This window comes from Lethenteron reissneri, chromosome 20 (assembly GCF_015708825.2).
Source record: "Lethenteron reissneri isolate LAM-NWPU_2019-01 chromosome 20, ASM1570882v1, whole genome shotgun sequence".
Classification (NCBI taxonomy): Eukaryota; Metazoa; Chordata; class Hyperoartia; order Petromyzontiformes; family Petromyzontidae; genus Lethenteron; species Lethenteron reissneri.
Window position 1 is genome coordinate 5513291 of NC_083798.1, and position 23154 is coordinate 5536444.

The 23154-nt window shown below is 40.9% G+C and overlaps 1 protein-coding gene across 1 annotated transcript in view; it reads left to right on the plus strand.

Annotated features, from left to right (window-relative positions):
* Window positions 1-23154, plus strand: part of DNAJC13 (DnaJ heat shock protein family (Hsp40) member C13) — a 51506-nt gene that overhangs the window by 7258 nt on the left and 21094 nt on the right. The window contains exons 4-31 of the mRNA XM_061554643.1: window positions 167-316; window positions 1508-1549; window positions 2555-2755; window positions 3520-3726; window positions 4427-4522; window positions 5416-5507; window positions 6040-6206; window positions 7334-7413; window positions 8879-9048; window positions 10406-10505; window positions 10829-10936; window positions 11758-11913; window positions 12186-12242; window positions 12512-12633; window positions 12984-13059; window positions 13151-13246; window positions 13378-13521; window positions 14276-14290; window positions 14961-15043; window positions 15781-15934; window positions 17552-17655; window positions 18037-18196; window positions 18358-18420; window positions 18973-19074; window positions 20484-20588; window positions 20922-21124; window positions 22347-22431; window positions 22669-22823. Coding sequence (XP_061410627.1) covers window positions 167-316; window positions 1508-1549; window positions 2555-2755; window positions 3520-3726; window positions 4427-4522; window positions 5416-5507; window positions 6040-6206; window positions 7334-7413; window positions 8879-9048; window positions 10406-10505; window positions 10829-10936; window positions 11758-11913; window positions 12186-12242; window positions 12512-12633; window positions 12984-13059; window positions 13151-13246; window positions 13378-13521; window positions 14276-14290; window positions 14961-15043; window positions 15781-15934; window positions 17552-17655; window positions 18037-18196; window positions 18358-18420; window positions 18973-19074; window positions 20484-20588; window positions 20922-21124; window positions 22347-22431; window positions 22669-22823 — 3293 coding nt within the window. The remainder of the gene's footprint in view (window positions 1-166; window positions 317-1507; window positions 1550-2554; window positions 2756-3519; window positions 3727-4426; window positions 4523-5415; window positions 5508-6039; window positions 6207-7333; window positions 7414-8878; window positions 9049-10405; window positions 10506-10828; window positions 10937-11757; window positions 11914-12185; window positions 12243-12511; window positions 12634-12983; window positions 13060-13150; window positions 13247-13377; window positions 13522-14275; window positions 14291-14960; window positions 15044-15780; window positions 15935-17551; window positions 17656-18036; window positions 18197-18357; window positions 18421-18972; window positions 19075-20483; window positions 20589-20921; window positions 21125-22346; window positions 22432-22668; window positions 22824-23154) is intronic.

The following is a 23154-nucleotide window of genomic DNA, read 5'->3' on the forward strand; positions in this document are numbered from 1 at the left end:
GCCCCTTTGGTATTGACATGAAGACCGTGTACTCATGACACTAAAACATTAGAGTTAGACATTTCCATTGGCTACCTTAATATATCTGTATTATCCTGGTAGGATAAAATTATGTTTTGTAAAAAGCCCGGGTTTATAGTTTGATGTTGTGCATTTATCTTTGCAGTGGCCGTACAATGATATATGCAGCATCTCTCCTGTTGGCAAGGGACAGGGTACTGAGTTTAACCTTACACTCCGTAAAGGCAGTGGTAAGAAGTCGGAGACACTCAAGTTTTCCAGCGAGCACCGGACTGACTTGTTAACTGAAGCCCTCGTAAGTTGCTGTGCTTTTAACATGCTATACACAGCAGGCATAACCAACTCAATAATAATATATACAATGTATGTTGTAAAAAGTAATGCATATGCTAAATTGCAATAAAGAAGCACATGTAAAACAGTCCAAGTACATCTATTTTTACGCTTCATAATGCGATTTAACATCCGGATTCAACTTAACCCTTAAAAGTAATTTCGTGTGGCTTTTAATTTTGCAGAACACTTCATTGTCCATTGGTTTTGGCAAGTCATTAAACATATTATTCTCTGCCTGTTTTCCCCGAACAGCACCTTATGAAGCAAAATTAATTTGATTTATTGCGTTATAACATGCAGTCAATACATTAAAATTGATTCAATGAAATGTTGCACTGACCTAATATATGTATGTTGAAGCTCATCTGTACTACTCATGAGGATAAGTACATTGTTGTTAAGTCTTGCACAATATAAATGTAAATTAATGATTTCGTTATTGTAATATCACTTTCCAGAAACATTTTTTCCATCTTTTAATGTTTTTACTTCAACATCTTAACAATCTCTCTTGAGTAGCAGTGGCGCAGTGATTAGCGCATTTTACACTATAAACCCAGCAACCTGCGTTTCATTTCTGGCCAAGGCTAAAATCAGTGGCAAGAGGTATCTGAATCGATTCTGGGCATTCCCTTCACCTACCTGCGCTGACCAGTTTGGTGAAATTTGGTCAAATGACCTCCATGACCAACATGACAAGAGGCCTTCATCCAGCAGTAGATTGACAAAAGGTTGCAAATTATAATTACTTATTTTAATCGACTCTTTAGAGGTTTTGAAAATGATTTGGTTTCATTATACAACAGAGGTATAATGATACATTAATTCATCTTTTAATATCGATTGTTAAACTCATGATAAATGCAGAAAAAAATAAACGTGTAAGAATTATGAATTTACGATTCATATTTTGTATGTTGTGGTAACCTTAGCCCTACCTCACGAGTTCCTTCTACACTCATAGAAAATAAGAATTTCTTGAATGTATTCATGACCCTGAATTGTGCCAGTTAATTGAACCTCAGGGGGATTAATCCTGACACGCCTTCCACACCGTTTAGCATAATCGGATGTATATTTCCTCGTTTGTGTTGTCATAATCCAGAGAGAATTTATTGTGAGATTTAACATTTGTCTTCTTTTCTTGCAGCGTTTTCGGACAGAGTTTGCGGAGGGTAAAATAGTCGGAAGGGTGAGTCAGTAGACGTTTTTCTGTTGCCCGATTGGTTGCGAACTTCGCATTAAAGTAATGGAACTGTGTCTACTGCATCTTTCCGTGCAAATCCTGCAAGCTTCGGGTGATTTTGTTTACAGCGTTAACAAACAACTTAACATGTGCCAATGACACTGCCTTCAAAGAAATGGCCCTTCTTTCTGGTACATTCATCATTTATGTGCAATTAAGAGGGGTCATTGCCTGAAACATGCCTTATATATGTGTTTATGGCAGTGTTATTGAAGTATATGTTTAGTTTTTTTAATTATTTGTGCACCACTGTCAATGCAGTATCACCAAATAATTCGTTTCATTCAGAGTTGTTGGAATCATTGCGTTGATTTATTCTTTTGAAAGCCTATGATTTGTTAGACTTAACAGCTGTCTCCAGAAGAAATATTGGTTTTAATACGGTGGAGACTCCTTGTAAAATCGTTTCATTATTGCTGCCTTTCATGGCTCAATTCTGCAGGGTATCTTTATTTGTAGTACAGTCCTTTTAGCCATCCACTTGTGGCCTAAGCTGTAAGCTCATTTATAAAAATTATTAAATGTTTTCCTGTGGCTGATGTTTAATATTATTGCCCTTGGGAGGGGTGACCACCATGCACAAACAATTGCCACAGGGCAACATGGCTATGGTATGGCAGTATTGGGCAGTACAGCAATAATTGGTTTATAGATTATTGGTTTTAAATACACGACAATATATGTTTTACCAATTAAGCCAGCTGAAACTACATATTGATAGAAATCAAGGTATATTAACATGGAAAAAAAACATGCATGCCCAATCCAAGATGAAATTGACAAGTTTTATAACATGTATTGGAAATGGTGTGGCATATAAGATGGTCAGTTTCAGGCTCGAGCTAAAGCTTGGTCGTTAACACAAGTGGCTAGTTTACTGTTTTTATAACAATTGTTTTTTTATGGGGCACCCCCATCCTGTCATCTTATTTTAACATTCTGCTGGCACAGCGGTACAACTGTTACAAACAGCACTGGAGCGACATACGCAAGTTGGTGGTGTTGGAGGTGACGCCAGGTGGTGTAGACCAGATCGACCCGGTGACGCACCGTGTGCTGTGCTCCTACGATTACCGTGACATCGAAGGCTTCACAGAGGTCTCAGACTACCCCGGGGGGTTCGCTATCATCTCCGGTGGATTCAGCCGACTGGTGAGCGCGCCGCAAAGCACAATGGCATTCCTTTCCACCGGCAGATCGTGCATTTGCGCACTCAAAATGTGTCAAGATAACATCGCAACACAAACAGATGCAGAGGATTGAGAAAATTACGATGTGCTATCCATGTTCGTCATAAGCGCAAACGGAATTCTAAAGGGGATCGACCTGTAACCAGCATGCTGCACTTACTGCTGTGGAGCATTTTTTGGAATGATTTAAAAAATGTTGTTGTTTGTATTATATTTCAAAAGAGGCCTCAATCCTGTGCACACAGCAGCCTGAGTTGTCAATATATTTTAAGTGACAAGCCTGACAATAACACATTCAGCTTTTTGGTTCATCCCATTATTTGTATCAAACTTCCTCATCCTTCGGCATTGTTAACCTCCCTCCCTTTAAGTACATGCTAATGACATTTAGCTTTCACCGAATATGTATTTATGGACTCCAGGGCTTGGTTATCATAATGGTCGTATATTTGTTTACATTCCTATTAAATCCGTGGACTGCCACACCCCCCACTCCCTGCACTCGAGTCTACTATTCCTCTCTTACTCAGTCCCCTCGCTGCTTCCATCTATTTGCTTGCATTCTGCATTTGCTTTTCAGTGGCTTCATATTTGCTTTTATTTTTTACACATAGCCATTGCTGTATTTTTTTAAAATATGGCTGCAGCAGAAGGAAACTACTTAGGCAGCAAATGCATTTTCCCGGGTTGTAAATGGAAGGCTGCCTTGATGTCTGTTTTTGGCAGCATCTTTTTGCATCCGAACAAAGGGACGAGCTGATAAAAAGCGCCATCGAACATGCCGCCAACCACATTGGCATCGCACTGCGGCTCCGCAAGGACGCCATCACCTTTGAGCAGTTCCAAAACAACCGCCTGGGAAAGTTCAGCACCGACGATGCCATCACCTCCCTGGCCGAGTTCAACGTGCAGAAGCTCACAAACCGGCATTCGGTAAGCCACGGTTTCGGGTGTGTTAATAAAAAAACACATAATCACTGACTGCACGTGACTTGCTGTGCTGCTCATCAGCACTTGTTGCAATGATTGACAGACGTTGCAGCCCTCTGATGACTAGTAGTCACTGTAGAAGCATGTAATGAGTGATTGACCCTCTCAGTGATTAGATGAATTGTTACATGACGGTGTCTAAATCCATAATATTTTTATTTTTGTTCATCTCATGTTATTATTTTTCTGTCTATACAGTTTAGTTTGCTCCAGTCGCTCAAATATAAGAATATACTTTTTGTTATCATTTCCATAAATCGTAAGTGATGCATTCTCACGCTTTATTCCCTGAATGTGTTGTAAGTGTAAACATAGCTAGAGATCCATAGAATCAGCAGATTTTTGTTGTTGCATCAAGCCGCCACTTCCTCCTTAGGCACTGTATTTGTATACCTTTGTAGGAGACAGATGTGATGTGCATGCAGTTGTTCAAGCAAACTAGTGCTCATTGCTTTTGTTTCATATCCTTAAAACGTTTAGTTGAAGGCCTCTCTTCCTCCAACAATTGTCAGGAAATTTAAACTGACTAAACTGTAAAGAATAAATGATGTACAATTTTACTTTTGGTCTTTGACTAAAAGATGTTTGATTATCCCAAGTAACAATGAGCAAGCAGTGTAACACGGTCCTTCTGCAATGTTAGGAGCCACAAAGAAGGATCCTTGCGCTTACGGAGAGCTGTGTGGTGGAGCGTGATCCTGACACCTACAGCATCGTCAATGTCAAGCCTCTTGCCGAGGTGGGTTCCCCTAACTTGTGGATCGGTGATTCTCAACTATTCTGGTTTGGCGGCCCCCTAATCAAGACAAATGGTCCCCATGTACCCTTCCCCCATCCCCAGCTCCAAAACTAAGGTTGCAATAAAACATAAATCACACGTTCACGCCACTAGTCAATGTCGTTAAAAAGTAATGAATTTCATGTTGTGTATGAGTGTATTTTTGTCGTCTCCTGCACAGTATCTATCCTTACACCTCTCTGCCCCCCGCCCCCATCTGAAAGGCAGGGGGTGTGTGTCCCACAGGTTGATATATCCAGTCAAGTTTAATACCCACCAGTGATCTGTGCAGTTTAAAATTAACACAATTCAGATGCATTTATGCTTATGTTTTAGATATGAATATCACTCTTTGATTTTAAACCTCTCGTACTTGTTATTTTATTTTATTGTACCAGTCTTATGTGTCACTCAACGTCGATAAGAAATTCAAGTTCTCAGCACGAGTGGTTTTAAAGATTATTTTAAATTCATAGGGCGTATTTTTTTACATTGACGAGGTAGAATCAGTCACAGTCTATTGAAGACACATGTTGTCATTCGTGGCATCAACATTTCCTCAGCGTAGTCATGTACTTTTTCGGTTTGTCATTGTGAAACCTCCATAATACAGGTTTTTTTGGGTTGGATCACGTAATGATATAAATGCGTCGTCACTTAAACAGAATGTCAATTCGTTACGAGTACAGAACACCGGTGTTGTAAAGCAACGCCACAACATTTACAATCTGAGTACGAAGTTTCGCCAGTAATTACAACTAGCTTCATCATGCGACAGCCAGATTTGTGTTAAATTATTACAGTCGTAGTTCCTCCCTTGTCACTAATTCGCTGTCTGCAATGAACTTTCTTAGGTGTTCTGCCTGGTGAGTGATACCGAAAACCCTCAGCTCTTCACCATTGAATATATCAAGGGACAAATTAGGAGATACGCTTCAACAGAAAGGTAGAGTTTTATGTAGTTTTCATGTCTTCGTGATTCTTCGAGTTAACAACGTATCCTTTCCCTGCTGTGGATTGTTCAGAATAATGAGATGTATTTGCAAAAAAAAAATCTAAAACTATTCTGGCTACCACTGGTTATAATACTGGACCTGCATTTGCATAGCGGTGAATTAAATCCTGCACCATTTTGCATGCACTGTCATTGAGAAATTTCATGGTAGTCAATCCGACATTTTTATTTCTAAAACCTGACTTTTTTTCCCCAAATGAAATGAAAAACATTGACATTCGGTAATTGTTTGTGTGCAGTTATTGAGATAATCAACATATACTACACTCGAGTAACCCAGTTAAATCAGAGGTGGCTGCTAGGATTAGAACCGAGTGACGCTGACTCGGTGACCTTGCCTTCTGATCCACCTGGTTTACCCCTACACTTGCATCAAAATACACACGTCATACACACCGACGCGTAACAATGTGCCAACGTGAGACGCTCCTTGACCTTTCGCCCCGCTGTGCCCGTCACACAGGGACTCGCTGCTTGCCAGCATGCTGGACGGCGTGCGTGCGTCTGGGAACCGCGACGTGTGCGTGAAGATGCGGCTGACGGAGCGCGGTCAGCGCTGGGGTCTTATGAGTACGCCCGTGGACGAGGAGGTGGAGAGCACGCACCTGCGCTTCCTCGCCTCGCCGCCAAGTGAGTGCGAGCGCTCGCGTTTACACCGAGTTGTATCAGTATCTCCGCGGCAAGAATTGAATCTTGATTTATCCTGGAGAAATGTGATGAGCTTATGAGAAGCTCATTTTCACAGGTGTCCAGTGGTGTGGTCTGGGACCGTTTTGTTGTTGTTTTTGCTGCATTCTATAATTCATTATTTACTATTTATATTTGGTGACTTGCTTTCCATTTTCTCTATTTTGCACTCCTATCGTTTGTTTGTATTGTTTGCTGTGGTAACTTGCTAACCTGCCCATACTGGACGTCTGTGAAAAATAGCTTCATAGCTCATCGGATTCCTCATCCAGTCTAAATACAGATTCTGATTCTGACCGTGAATTATATATCTGTTGAGCCGGGCCTGTCCCCACCTCGCTGTGTGCAAGGCACGCTTGCACGGGATGGTAGTTTTATTTTGACCACTGCGTTCACAGGTATAGATGAGTTAAAATATCACTTGCGTACCTTCAGGTGAAGGATCCCTCTCAGAAGAGCAATAGAGCTGATAATACAATGTGAATTTGCTTGCGAGTTTGATACAGAGTTGATATATACGTGCATATACCTACAATATTTACATTTATGTTTCGGTGAGATTCAGCTTATACATTTAAGATTCTCATCACTTCGGACATATGGTAGGATTCAAATTGTGTTTGCTAGTAGGTGCTTAAAACACTGCAATATGTATTCACTACAAAGAAATATATTTGTGGTGCTCTTGATTAGCAGAGTATTTCATTTTGTAGGCGCCGCCTTGTCTTTGTCCACAGCCATTGATTTGTAAAGGAAGTGCTTTAGTTGGTACAGTGTATTGGTTTTTGCACTCCACAGCCCATTGCATGCATTTAAATACTGAATGGAAACTTAATGCACTGGTCTGTCACGTCTCTCTTCAATGTCAAACTTATTTGAAGTTGGGAGGTTTTGCTCGTCTACACTATTTACACTGATCAGTGATATCCCTTAGTAGATTTATAATGTGCTTTTATGGAAACAGCATTAATGTCAGACTGTTGTGCTTAGAATTTGTCTCGTCTTTTTTCTGTGAAATGCAACAGTTTAAAGTGTGCATAATAAGCGGCATGATTTTGTCTTCTTTACAGATGGAAACTTTGCTGATGCTGTCTATAGGTTCAATGCCAATGTTTCCTACAGTGGCCTTCTTCATGCAGTTACACAAGATGTAAGAAAACTCGTTAGTCTTTATTTTTTTGTATTAACAATATTTATACGATTGACCATGTACAATGTGAATGTCCTCTGTAATTATATGTTCAGAACCTTTTTCTCTGGATTGTGTAGCCAGTGGAGTGGGTTTTGGCTGTGTTGACTAATGTAGCAGATGCAGGAATGCATGACTAATGTTAATTGTAAGCGAACCACGAAAGTATGTGTGAAATAAAATTGGCATTATTAATACGTTCTTCACTTCATTAACAGTTAGTGGTTTCCTCACCTCCAATCTGTGATATACATTTAAACTGAACGGCTGAATAGAATGTGTAATTTTATTTTTAAATACCATTTAAGAAATTGTCTTTTGGGTAGTCATATGTGGATTTCATTCAATTATTCAGACCCTTTAAGAGTGCAATTCAAGTTATATAATTTACCATTTTGACTTGTAATTTATGTAACAAAATGTGCTTCATTTTGTCCATTGCATTCAATTCAACTCGAATGCACTCTCGTGCATATTTGTCTCATAATGAAAGCACTGTCCCGTCAGGCTACAATCAGTTAAAAGAAGGTGCAGTGCCAAAAACGACCAGTTGTCCTCATTGCAAACTGATGGACAAAGCTATGGGTTGTGTTTTTTTTGCGATTCTAAAGCCCTACCTCCACGGGCACCAAATACAATCACGGAGAAAGCGATTAAAACCACGGACAAGGTTCTTCCGTACCGTTGATTCTGTCATGAGTAGTAAAACTGACACATGAATGTGGAAAATTGGTGGTGATGGGAGTAAAGTTTTTGGTTTACACTCACCTATTCACCAGTCTGGCCTTTATTAAAAATCATAGGCTTAGTGCACCTCAGCGGTCTCAACTAAATAAAGTAATACCAAGGGCAAGTTTCTTTGCCCACCTTTCACAATGTCTGCCACCAGTGAAATGCATGTGGTGGTGTTTAATGATTGAAATCACGTGTGGTGGGTGAATGTCGATGTACACTGACATCTGAAAAGCATTCTGTCTTTTGTTGAAGATCACAGGTTTCCTCTAGCTTCAGAGAGTAAGAGACGGGCCTTTGACTGCAATAGCATGAATACTCCTTCCATTTATGTATTTATTCCACATGCAATATACAGTATAATGGGATGTTGGTGTGATATAATGGTTAACACACTGGACAATCCAGAGGTTACAGAATTGATCTGCTGGCACGACAGTTGTAATTATGGGTAAGTTTCTTAAATCCGCCCACATCTGTCCACCCATCTTTAGAAATGGGCACAGGACAGATTGTGGGCAGGTTGCATGTGGCGGAGTAAATGGGGTACTCTTAACTCTTCCAAAATACATGGCTAGCATGGAAGAGTGGCTCAAAAGAGTTCCCTCTCGTGGAAGCCCTTCATCCAGCAGTCGTGTGAGTGGGCACTTGGAGGGTTGCACCTTTACATTATAATCTGTTTGCTGGCTTTCAGAGCTTCTTTGCGGAGAATAAGGAGAAGCTGATAAACGGGGCCATCACAGCCCTGCTGACACATGAGGGAGACCAGATGGCCACCAACCCAGAGTTGGAGAGCCAGTTCCAGGCCATTCGCCGACTCGTCGCTTCCAAGGCCGGCTTCATGGCGTTTACGCAGCTTCCAAAGTAATGAAGTGCTGCAGCAGAAAACATAAAACAAAATAATCGCAGCTCGGTCGAGCTACTTAGCTACTACTGAAAGGTGAAGCTGATTTAATGGGGCTTTAGCCAGTGACTGCCAAGTTAGCACTTGTGGGCAGATAACATAAATATTAGCCACGTACACATATGCACACGTTCTTTGTTTACACAGAAAATATAAATAATGGATTATGTGGGTCATATTAAAATCCCTGTTCAGCAGAGCCCTGGGCCAAGGTGAATGGTCCAACCCAGCTGCACCGTTAATGCAAATCAATTGAATAAATTGCTAACAACCCTATAATCCTAGCTTCAATCAAAAACACAAAAACGAAGGAACAGGGAGTGGACAAGACTGAGCTGCTGGTTTGGGAGCTACAATCCACGCAGCTCTACATCACGCGCCACCTACTGAGCACGTGCATCCACTGCATATCTGGTTGCATGCATTGCACCTTTGGGTGTGGCAGAAGGCTGCCTTGAATTATTTTATTATTTCTCACTTTGGTCTTGCAAAATACAGCTAGCTAGGCTTTACTGGAGGAAAATAAGAAATGCTCTTTATATATTGAGAGTTATGAAATTGGCTACATTTTGGGTATTAATTTCTAGTACAAAGAACAGCTTCATGTAGAGCATCTTTTGTTGTTAACAGTGTTCATGAGATGTTTAACTGAACAAATGTTAGGAATGGTGGTAATTTTTTTAGCCTGTCCTCAGACATTATTACTAAAGGGGTTCTTGTTGTTTTTGTTTAAGTAACAAATACATTTGCGTTCATAGGTTGCATTCTAAGTGGCCAAGCAATTGTATCTATAGGCATGCGTCTATTTTGATTAGCTCTTGTTTCATTGTGCCGTGTCTCTACCTTCATGGTGCACTGCTGACATGAAGCTGCTTTGTTTAACTTTTATTTATTATAAACTTGATTTGAAGCTTTCGTGACTGCAGGTTATTTCGGTAAAGTCGCGTAGAAAGAAAATATTTATTATATCACAGAAAGGAAATCAAACACAACACCCTTTTATATCCTACTTGATAATTTTCCACCCCACCACAAAATTGTGTATCCTTTACTTCTTTCTGCATCCCTGCATACCGAAATTAAATAGCTTCCATTGTTTTGGTTTCTTAGAGAGGGGAAACAGTTTTGGGCCAAATATCTTTTTTTTACCAAGCAGCCAAATGCACGCATTGGCAATTTGCTCCGTTCACTCTTGGTAGTGGAGCCATGGGCAAATTTTTTTTCCAGGGCCAAATTAAAATTAGCATTCCGCCGACCATGGACCCAGACCCTTGGTATCATTGAGAGACTGAGCCCGGGCTTGCTGTTCTTTCGCAGGTTCCGTGAAAAGTTGGGCGTCAAAGTGGTGAGGGCCCTCAAGAAAAACTGTGATGGTGTGACGCATGCAGCCATTGATATGCTGTGCGCCCTCATGTGTGTAAGTAACATGTTGGTTGATGGAATCAATATATTGTCTGAAAAGACGATGCTAAATTCCCTGCATTACTATTTAGACAAATTTGCTGATCCATAACATAACCTATGTTTATATGATGGTCACAATTGTTCCGTTGGGTGTACATTAATTATAAAATTAATTTGAATGAACTACATGATACATTTTAGTTGTGGTTATGATTCAATAATAGCTTTTGTAGGAATGTATCAGTCCATTCTGTTGAACCGTTTTAGTTGAACACTGTACAGTCGAGAGCACAAATCAAAAGTGGAGTCTGGGGGTGTGTGTGTGTGTTTTTGCAGCCCATGCACGATGATTATGACCTCCGGCAGGAGCAAATGAACAAGTGTTCCCTCCTCTCCTCCAAAAAGTTTCTTGAGAGCCTATTGGAGAAATTCAACACACACGTGGTAGGCACAACCAAGATTGCCCTTACGCTCACTTATAATAAAGCCGCACACTGGTTCATGTGAAAGTTATTGACCACTGTACAGTTCATTATAAAAACCTCGTTCATCGTAGCTCGACACATTTATTCAGCGTTCAATTAAACGAGAGTACTTGGATAATTTTTCTCAGATTTCTGGTGTGTTCTTTAGTTACTGCGCTAAAGTTTGTCTTTAAATCAACATACGTATGCACATCCACATCAGCAGTGATGCGTATGATGCACATAATCCAGAAAATCCTGCCTTTGTTTTGATTTTGCCTGAATCAGCGGGTTATGCTTTTTTTCCCTAGCCATGTTTTGTGAGACGTTGCAGATGTGCTCCTCTCATTTATCTCTTTTTAGGTCATGCCAAAGATGTTGAACCTATCCCATCTAGTATTCTTTTAAGTGCATTTGCTGACCAGCTGCTGCCTTGTGATAGAAAATCTGAAAACAATATATACTAATAAATGAACCAAGAAACTAGCAGTCTTATTTATTTTGAACTTGTATGTGTGCACTCTGCATAAATTTGCTTATTTCTTCATTGTGCATTTTAACACCTTTGTACCAGGCATCATACTTATAATACGTACGTATATATGTTGAACTTCTTTTGCACCGAACGTGCTAGCCAATCATGCTAATCGGAGGTGCGGGAGGGGAGGACAACAAACTAAACACAAAAAGCAGTTCTAATCAAATGAGTTTTCAATCTTGTACAAAGGTAAGTTGTGTGAGAAAAACGCAAAAGGCCACAACCTAGCTTTGATCAATCTTTGTCGTGTCTGTCATTCAAAGGGGCACGGCACAGGAGCGCTGGTGATCAGCTCCCTGCTGGACTTCTTGACGTTTGCGCTGTGTGCGCCCTACAGCGAGACCACAGACGGCCAGCAGTTTGACCTGCTGCTGGAGATGGTAGCAGATATGGGCCGCACCCTATTTAGGCTCTTCCAGGTGACACACGACCCCCCACCATCATATGCTTAGTGTTTCCGCCGACGGGTTTTAAAGAATGGATTATTGACAGTGGGGTTATGCAGCTCGGGAAGTTGATGCTCATATAAATGTTATTTTTCAAACACCTCCGATCCGATGTTTCCTAATTTTTCATTTTGCTCACTGGTATAGAATGTCATGAAAAAGGACTGGATAGTTTAAGTGTGAAGAATACTAATTATCGCTTGACTTGTGTTCTTGTGGCAATATATCTATCTGTGGACTGACAGCATCCGTCTATGGCCATAGTGAAGGGGACTGGGCTGGTGATGAAAGCCATAATTGAGGTGAGATTCTGTTTGCAACACTAAATCTATGTCCTTTTCTGAAGTATGTAACCACAGACACTTTGAAGAAAATGTATTAATATAACGAACCACTCTAAACTAGCACTTCATAATCGCATGCCTAAAAAAACACAATACTTGAGAAAATCTCAGCTTTTTTTTCCACTGTAAAATTAGCTTACAAGTGCAACGTGTGTGTTTTTTTTTAAATCACTCATTCCAGTGAGCATCATAAGCATTGACTTCCCCCATCTGGCATTATTCTGTAGGAGGGTGATGAAGAAATTGCCACAAAGATGCAGGACCTGGCGCTCAGCGAAGGAGCCTTGCCACGTCACCTACACACCGCCATGTTCACCATCAGCACAGACCAGAGACTTCTCACCAACAGGTGCTTTAGGCGCTCCTTTCCGCCTGCCTTTAGCAGCGCTTCACGCATATACCGATTTTTCTCCCATGTTTTTTTGCTTGCAAACGATCCAGAATGCAACTTTCTATTTTTGTTTTTGTTTTTCCTGTCTGAACAGTATTAGGTAAGTTATACACTCCTGCTTATGGTCTCAAAAATGTCGTGGTCATTCACGTAACGTGACACTGTGTTTTTGTGTGTTTGGTGTGTTTGTAAAAAAGTGTATACGAATTACGTCTAATTATTGTCAAATGCCATAAGTTTGGTGTTATGCTTTACATATTACATGAACTTGCTTTAATTTGTGCTGCCTTTTACATTCCTGTTTAAAGGCAGTTGAGCAGACACCTAGTTGCTCTTTGGACGTCGGGCAACCCTACTTCTTTAAACTTGATGAAACGAATACTGGTGAGTATACTATGAGTTTATTTTCAGCAGTTCTCACGTGACAGATGTTATTGCTTTGTCGCAGATGATTATGTCCTTTCATTCTTTTCAGCCGTCTGGTTTGATGTCATGCCTCGACTCAGAAGAAAAAGTTCCAGACAAAGACATCGACAGAATGAATGTCAGGGACAACCTGAAAATCGCTTCAGTAAGTGGCAAACGTGTCCGATGTTGAATCAAGTCTTGTACTGTATGCTCAACCATTGCGAAACAGAGATACAATCTAAAAGTGGCATTGGTGGTGGTGATGACATCTGAACTTTTTCTTTCATGTCTTAGGACCAATTCTTGAAGATGAGCAAAGTTCCAGAGTGGCAACGGATTGCAGGAAAGGCTGCCAAGGGGGTGGAGAAGTTTGCCAAAGAGAAGGTTGACTTTGTGCTCATCCACTGGAGAGATCGCATGGGCATCACCCAGAAGGAGGTGCCTACTCAACAAACACCATCGAACCCAGTCTACAGATGGCCTTCTCCATTCAACACATCGCCATCCATTTATGCAATAATGACCTGGTGCAGCGGATGAAAACATTAATTGTTATTTCACATGTAGGGCATATATATATTTGTTGCTTGTTGATCGGAGGTTACCATGTGACGTGCTGAGTAATGAGCTTTTTTTAAAATATAAAATTAACTTAAACCCCAAGCGGGGTTGATAAAGGTCCCTATGTTCAGCTGTAAAGGGGGTTATTTTGGCACTGGAAGGAGAATGATATACCAGGCATTGCAATGTTTGGCAAGTGGATTAACGAAGTGCTGGTCTTCCCTTATCTTCACAAGCACCTTTGCTAATGGCCATGCACAGTGCAGCTTTTTGTTTATAGCTGTTGTTTTAGTAAAAAAAGAGGAAAAAGCTGCCAACAGTTTGCAGGGCATGTCTTAATTTAAATACATTTTGCCTCGTGTTAATTTGTGGCTTTCCACATTTATTGTAACGAATTTAATTAATCCACATTAACCACATTGTGATTTAAATATTAATTTCACCAACTTATAACTTAAATAATTCAAGTATTGTTGATCGATTCATTCATTTGTATGATTTTTGCTATCGTTTACTGTAATTGCTTAAATCTTCACTCAAATGTAACACCAAACTGCTAGAATTGTAACCTTTTCATGTTGATTTTGCACCCTGCACTCCAATTTGCTGATGGCCTGATGCTGACTTTCAGGACAAAAATAACCAGGTAAGCCAAAAAAAAATTGCTTTTAACTTATGCGCAAATAATTTACCACAAATTGAGACTCAAGGACACTCCGTAGCAGGACTGTGAACAGATTGAAACATTGCTATGGGACCTTTTTGCCAGTATCCAAACTTTCACGGAATACTGGAAAAAATATCCCATAAATATAACTGCTCGACCTGACCTATAATTATTCTCATACTTGCATTGTCTTTATACTGTTTGCCTCTTGGTGTTCTCTGGTCTAAGACTGGTGAGACAAAGCCATGAAGAAGGCTGTCTCTGGTATAGGCCAATCATTTTCAAAATTGATGCTCTATATATTATAAGCGCATGTTTGTTTACATGTTTTTACCCAATTGTGTGGTTATTGCTAACTTGATGCCTTGCGAAAGGTATCTATTTGGTGTTTGAACATCTGAACCTCTTTTATTGCCAGAAATTGTAAAACCTATTCCTATTTTTCAAACATTGGATTAATCTATCTTGTAAACGAATGTCCACTGAATTCATTATCCGGAAATCTGAGGTTTATGCCACATATCCCAAAGCTGTTGACTGAATACCAAAACTTCACATTATACTGTCATGTTTCTTTTCCTCCACTTGGCATCATCATCATCATCACTGTTATTATCTAACATGTACTAATTTTGTTTGCAAATAACAGAATGCCAACCAGAAACCTGTTGTCTTAAGGAAAAGGAGACAGAGAGTAAAGGTGGAATCCAACTGGGATTTGTTTTACTACAGGTGAGTGTCCGATCGAGTAGGGTAGCACATGGGCACATCTCATCCTGCGTTATCATGTTACCAGAATTTCATCAAATGCATATATTTTTCTTCTTGGTTCTTTCGGTAAAGTCACGTAGAAGGAAAATAATAAAAATTAAACATAATTTTTTATTATGTTTTATTTTTAAAATAATAAAAATAAAACATAATTTATTATGTTTTATTTTTATTATTTTATTATTTCCCTTCTACGTGACTTTACCGAAAGAACCAAGAAGATGAATCCCTGCAGTCACAAAAGCTTTAAATCAAAGCATATATTTTTCTGAAGGTTTGCGGAAGCAACTAACTTATACAAGAATGCACTGGTGTTGTGGCCAGGGTTTCTGCCCACCAAACCACAAGAGTGGCAATGTATTCCTTGAGACAGAACATGGATTGTATGCAGGCTGTGAGCAACGTCATAAAAGTGTTCTTGTCGATTTAATTTTAGTACGGTCCGTGGTTTGCGAAATATGCAACGTTTTAAACAGCAGTCTCTTTGTGTTTGTTGGTCAGCAGTCACTACGCTGGTAACCGTTGCTCATGCATTAAACAAAATCTTGCCATGTGGTATTAAATAATTTACAGACTGCGTATGACATTAAAATAAATATTTTTAAACCATTTAAATAAGAATAATGTTCACCATTCAATCACAATTGTTTTGTCAAGATGTTGTGGACTCGGTTTGTTTTTGTTGTGTTTTTTTAAAGGTTTAACCAGGACCATGCGCGATCTAACCTCATCTGGAACTTCAAGACGAGGGAAGAGCTTAGAGATGGCCTGGAGTCGGAGATGAGAGCCTTCAATGTTGACCGAGAGCTTGGTAGCAATGTCACTATATCCTGGAACTACCAGGAGTTTGAGGTAATTTATCACACACCCCAAAGAGCAACAACATGAAGATTATTTGTTGGGTTATATTTCTCTCATTCCAATAGGGGTATAACACACCATTCCTCCCAGAAAATGGATAGCATGTCATTATTCAGGGTCGTGATTTGACTCAAGGGTTGGCTCACAGTTCGGAGTTCTAAGTTGGCACCTCTGAGTTATGTTATTCAATGACTGCACAAAACCCTATTATGTCAATAAGTGAGGTTTCACTTAATCTAGCGTAATTGCAGCTCTGAGAATTTAAAGATTGGTTTAACTGTCATACAACAAATATCAATCAAATATCAGAGTGTGTGGCAAAATGCACCCCTTGTCTAAATATTAAAAGGCCACTTGAAAGTTTTTTTTTTACAATTGTAGTGACATCGTAGATATCACAGGGCAGTGCTGGCCCTAGAGAGGCACGGCATGCGATGTATTCACATCGCGGACACCACGTATATGTGGATGCAGTACTGGCCCTACAGGGGCTCGGTGAGCACTGACTGGCAGTGCTGGATGGCACCACGCTCTGCGTGCAGTGCCGACCCCTACAGGATAGGGTGTGAGAGTGCCGGCCATGGGAATGGGGTTACTAAGGGCCATGGCACTCTGGTTGACCCCGAAGGACATGTGACCGGTAAAGTCTACACAGGGCCCCCAAGTGGGGGCGAGGGGTGGTCACGTGTCAGGGTTGAGATCCTGCTCGAGGATTCTAGAAGAAAGCTTCAAATCTAGAAGAAATTCTAGAAGGTGGTCGTGGCTAAGGGCGGGGCCAGCCACGCCGCAGAGGATAGAAGCCGGGTCCCCGAGAGGGAACAGCTGCTGTTATTCATCCTGAAGAAATCTACGTTCTACGTTCTACAGACTCTCCAACACGTGGACCTGGCAACGAGCTGTGGTCCGGTCCGTTGTAGCTCGTTATGGTGTAATTAGTGTAGTTAGCCTGGTGGTCCACCATCATAGGTTGCTATCTGGTAAAGGGGTAGTTACCCCTTTTGTGTTAGTGTTAATGAATGTGTTGCCTCCAAAGAGTATGTCTGCAACTCAATTGAACTCACTTCACAATTATCTGAAAGTATTTGGAGCAGCTGCTCTCGGGCATATGTGGCTGTATTGATTTCTGATAGATTATTTATCTCGTGACATCATGCCGATAGCACTCCAGGCATAGAACAAGGAAAATACCAAATAATTAGGACCAATAAATATATGCTTTTTACCTAACTCATAAATGTAGTGTCCAGTAGTGGCTGTTTGGGTCACGGAACCCATTAGAGCCTATATGAATCAAAGCACATGGACTTTTACATGTGATTTGATGAATGTAACTTGAATATGAGAATCAATATTAATTGATTAGTCTGTGGCATTATTACCCCGACTTTCGATAGGAAGCACTTCTTGATAACTGTGTGTATAGCCATGTCCAAGCTAAAACTAAACATAGCTGTAAATGTATTTCTAATGGTCTTGATTTGCCGGCACATCGCTTTAATATATACAATAATAATAAAAACATCTCTACGTATGGGGGAGGTGTATGTCTACCATGCTGTATTAGCTGGATACTTTTCTCTAAGAGAGTATCTCTCTTTGTTGCTGAAGGTGCGGTACGACTGCTTATCGGATGAAATTAAGATCGGAGATTACTATCTCCGTCTGCTCTTAGAAGAGGATGACAGCGAAGAAGCAGGAGCAATCAAGCGATCGTAAGTTCATCAGTCCACCGAAATCTGAATCTGCACTTACTTCAAACAGTGGCGGGTTTTTTGTTTGCGTTTTGTTGAATTGTGGGTGATGGTTTCAAGAGGTTAAATATGCAGCCCTATAATTGCTTGCTTGAATCAATAGTGGTGAAAGATGGAGCTCTCAACAGCCTCTGCAGATGTTATTTTTAACCTACTCTTCCATGCTGGTCAAACATTACAGACTGGTCTTCGTGATGTTGCAACGAGTTAGGCCACTGACTCCATTTGTTGTGAACTGGTTTTCACAGATTAATCATACCAACGTTAAACATCTTTAACATGAAGAGGAGCTATAGATGTAGGGTGTTGTGCGTAAATCTACGTGTATGTTTGTGCCCACAGGTACGAGTTTTTCAACGATCTCTACCACCGCTTCTTGCTCACCCCCAAGATCAACATGAAGTGCCTCTGTCTGCAAGCACTGGCCATAGTGTATGGCAAGTGCTACGAGGAGATTGGACCTTTCAATGACACAAAGTACATTGTCGGCATGCTTGAGAGGGTGCGTGTTCGCTGCTTCCCATCAAACATGAACACTTGTGCCTGTAGAGACAACATTGGGATGAGTTGTAGATATTATTTGCAACTGTGTAATCCTAGTCCTTTTTAGGTGTGTTACATGTAAGTCACTGTAAAATATCTTGTTATTTTTTTCTGTTGCAGTGTACGGATCGACTTGAAAGAGACCGACTGATTCTCTTCCTTCATAAGCTCATCCTCAATCAGGTAAGATAAGTCTGTCATCTCATTACCTTAATAATATTAAACCCAAAATGTATTTAGCCAGGTGGTGGTGCCGCCATATACTTATAATCGAGCACTGTGGAGGCAAAGGTTGGTGGATCGCACAAATTATTTGAAACTCCCTTCCCATGGGTGTCGAGGTGCCATAGCTTGGCTTGCCAGGAGAAGGCAGGACAGCCAAAATGTGGACTCACCTCTTCCATCTGTATGGTATTGTTTGCCCTCTCACGCATGTGGGTTTTTCCGGGTGCTCCGGTATGCTTCCACATGTATAAGCACCCATTAATTGTCAGAAAACATCTTCATATATGGGGGACCGCAGAGCTTTGGCATTTGTTGCTGCCGGCTCATGACCAAGCCACCTTCCCCCTTATCTAGATCCTTGCAGCTCTGAGTTTCTCGCTTTGAGAATTGAGCGAGTACTATGCTAGTCACGAGTTGAAATTATGATTAAGTATTATTGAGTTTAAAGGAAGCCCATTCATATAATCAACTTCTGTATTTTTATAACACTTAATATTTGGCGTTCAACAGAAAAATGTGAAGGAGCTGATGGATGCCAATGGAACGAGGATTCTGGTCGACCTTTTAACCATGGCTCATCTTCACACATCACGTGCGACTGTTCCCCTGCAGGTAATCACCCTGTGCAATTAATTAAATACAACCATCCACCTGATGCCTGATGTCATACATGGTGTCCATAAAGAATGACAATTATATGGCAATGTGAATTGTGGTTGAAATGTTGACAATTTATTACATATGTAGAGGAGTAAAATGGGGACGTCATGTCTAGTAGAGTACTTAAGGGAGACCCCGTGACGAAAGCGGGGTCACTGTGGGAACGGGTAGAGTAAGAAGGGTGAAGAGGGAACCAGGGATAGAGAGGGATCGAGTGGAGAGTGAGGAAAAGCTGGTGGTAGCCGATAGAGGTGCTTCTCTTTCCGGTCGGTGGAGTTGGCAGAGTCCCCGATCCGACACGAGAGAGAGAGAGACCGGAGCTAGCCGGGCTGGGACCAGGTCTCAGTGTAGGACCCCTAACTCCTGGGAGTTGTATACCCTTGTGTTATTGTAGTATCTTTAATAAACTTACGGCAAAAGTCCTTAACCTCCAAGCTGTCTCCGAGTCGTCGTCGACGAGTTCGCGACACATATAAACCAACATTTTTCTCATCCTGGGGGTTACGTTCTTGAAAATAGCCACAAGCGGCAAATCCGCAAAATCAAATGCATGTGGGAAAAATGTGGTTTGGTTCACGGTTTGTAATACGACACTCCCCTTCATTTTGTTTTATGTTACCCTATATTCACCAAACTATGAAACCGGAAATATAATTGACGTAAAATATAAATATTTTATGTAGTGTTAATATAACTTTTACAGTAAATGTATTGAATTAAGCAATATTCTTTAGTGTACAGCACTGAGGGATGAAGCTTGTAATTAAATAGAAGATAGTGCACATGGAAAAGTGTATAATGAAAAAAAGGAATTATTTTTTCCATTGCCGTTTTGTTTGTGGGAAAATAAATATTGGCACAGGCTACACGTGTTAACAGTTTTATTTTTGCCAGTTGTGTGAAAATATAAATTGGAAGGCTCCTATATTTTCTCTATTTTGTGTGAAAACACAAGCAGTGAGTGGTTCGAACAAAGCATGTAATATCAGTTTTCTTCCCCGCTGTTCATGTGCTTTATCAATGTAAGGGAAGCAATGAAAGAAAATGAACCATTCATGCTAAACCTTACAATATGGTACTGCCTGCATTCAAAGCAGAAGGATTTGAAATCTGCTGTGTCTAAGAAAATGTTTTTCAACATAGCAAAAAATATTGACTAATATCCTCAGTGTATTGAAGTGCTTTTTGCAGATGCAGTGTGCATTGCAAATGTAAATTTTCATGAGAAGTTGAGTTCAACATTTTTTTGATCATTTCATAAATGTGCCACCTTATGTAACCTGCTTTTTTATTTTACATTTATGTACGACAGCCTGACTGAAGATAGGCCTGAGTTGTAATGGTTTTTTTGCATTTTACAGAGCAATGTGATCGAAGCGTCACCAGACATGAAACGGGAAAGTGAGAAGGAGTGGTATTATGGAAATGCTGAGAAAGAAAGACTCGGACCATATGGATTTGATGAGGTGAGCTGTATTAAGTAGTTACACTCTTTCACGTGTTAATGTTATTTTTAACTTAGTCGATTCCGTTTTATGAAATGACAGTGGGATTTATTTTAATATCAAAACTGTTTTAGCTGCCCATCATATTTGTCCACCAAAAAACTCATAGCCTTATTTAATTTTACCAAGGCAGGTGTCAACATAATTTACCACACCTCTGAATCAAACCCATGCAATAGCCTGGACAGTTGCAAATGAGATGTTCCGTCTCAATAAATTTTTCGGGTGGAAATTTTGCAACAGGAACAAACTAAACACCCAAACGCCGCACCGTTTGTGAATTCTGTCGAGCAGATGCAGGAACTGTGGCAGAGCGGAGTTCTGACGCCCAAGACGCGGTGCTGGGCCCAGGGCATGGATGGCTGGCGCACTTTGCACTCCATCCCACAGCTCAAGTGGTGCCTCATGGCCACAGGGCAGGCGGTGCTCGACGAAAGCGAACTCGCCACCCTCGTACTCAATATGCTCATCGCTATGTGCCATTACTTCCCCAGCAGGTCAGTGGGGGAAGGTTGCATGTCGCTGTTTTTGAACATGTTTAAAGTAATGTGGGAAATTGACAAATTTAGTATAAAAGTCTACAGGGCCAAGTGCTTGCTACTGTTAGTGAGCATCTGTAAAGGTTGACATGGCACACAACGGAGGTGGTTGGACCAGCACCATCAAGGCATTTGCACACAAGTAGAGGGCTTAATTCATGTCTCTGCTGGGACATCTCGTAAAAAATAAGATGCGCCAACTGTGCTGTGTACCATCAAGTTCACGTCCACAGAGTTCAGCGGCCGATAATTCTTAGCACCCTTTGTAAATTACCCACCAGCCACTAGCAAGTCAGAGACTGGCCCATGGAGAGGGTGCCCTTTCACGTGGCTGTGGTTAGGACCACATCGCACGACTGCTTGTTTGGCAGCCTTGCTGACTGGCGGCATCAGTGTAGGACCACTGCCACAGCTGGTGAGCTGCGGTTTCCAACGCTGCATGAGAGGACTTGGGGGCACAGGAGCGAGGATAAGTGGGAGTTGGGTGGGGTAGCTTAGGGGGTCGCTGTGTCTGCAGGGCACTCATTTGTTGCCAATGACAAATGAGCCTTCTACTCACTGCTGTCACTCCGTCGTAGCTTTCGGTATTACAATGATAGAGTTGTATTTATGCTCGGCTAACAGGCTATGATTGTACCACTGCAAGTTAGGAATATATGCTCCAACCAAAAAGAGGGTAAAATGCATTAAACATTGTTAATTGGTCACTTGAATGTGAATGTAAAATGTGCAGATACATGAAGATGATAAGTTCAGCATTGTATGAGGAATGAGAGACGTGTGCATCTGATTTGAGTGTGTTGGCAGCAAAGACATGAAAATAATGAATACCTTTTTAGAAAAGAATAAAGAAAATGTAGGTGGAAGAGCCCAAATTATTAAATTGGTAACGAGGTTGACTTACTTACAATGGGAAAACCCCAGATTGTCAGAGGTCCCTGTCCCCAACCATTTCAACAAAAGAAGCAACACACAGACTGGTGTGATGCAAGTTACTCTTCAACATGACCAGAGAAAGGGCAACACGAGTTACAGGAATTACTTTAAAAAAGCCAACAATACAATCGCAAAAGCTGAGGATGTACATTACAGGGCTTAACATTGTGCATGCAAAACCCTTCATTTTGACAAAATATATCTTCAATTTGTTTGTTAACTATTGTGTTTTTGTGCTCCACAGAGACCAAGATGATGCCATAATTAGGCCTTTACCGAGAATTAAGAGGTTGCTGTCAGAAAACACCTGCTTGCCTCACATTGTTCAAGTACGTTGCAATTTGATGCATCCTGTCTCTCTGTCTCTTTGCATATCCGTTTGTATATCCAACTCCATCTCACAATTTATCACAACACAGGGAGAGAGAGGGACATGTTGAAGCTATTCTAACACACTTTTATCTGCTTTGGAATAAATATTGCATATTAGCTCACAATAGCCAAAAACAAAGACCTCCAGAGCGATTAATCACACTGATGCGACCTGCCTTGCTCTGCCGGTGCAGCTGCTGCTGACCTTTGACCCGATCCTGGTGGAGAAGGTGGCTGTGCTGATGGGGCTGGTGATGCAGGACAATCCTCAGCTTCCACGTCTCTACCTCACTGGGGTCTTCTTCTTCATCATGATGTACACTGGCTCCAACCTCTTGCCCATTGCCAGGTAGCCTGCTGCACTTGCCATTGGCACAGATTCTACACAGTTCCCCGAATTCCAGCTCCTCTTGTTCACTTTATCTCACTCCCAGCTTCTATTCGCTCCCATTATCTCGAACTTAACCAGCTCCTATAATATTTCCATTAAAATCAGTCAACACTTCTTCTACTGGATGTACCTAAATAGTCAGGCTTGAGTTTCATTTACAACTTTTTCCTTAACCCTCAAACCTTATAACAAGTACATTGCCTTTATCCCTCAGTCTTCTGATACCAAATGCTGCAATGCCAGTTCACAGCAAGCCTCATCACTTGAGAATACTAGTTTAGTTGCAACA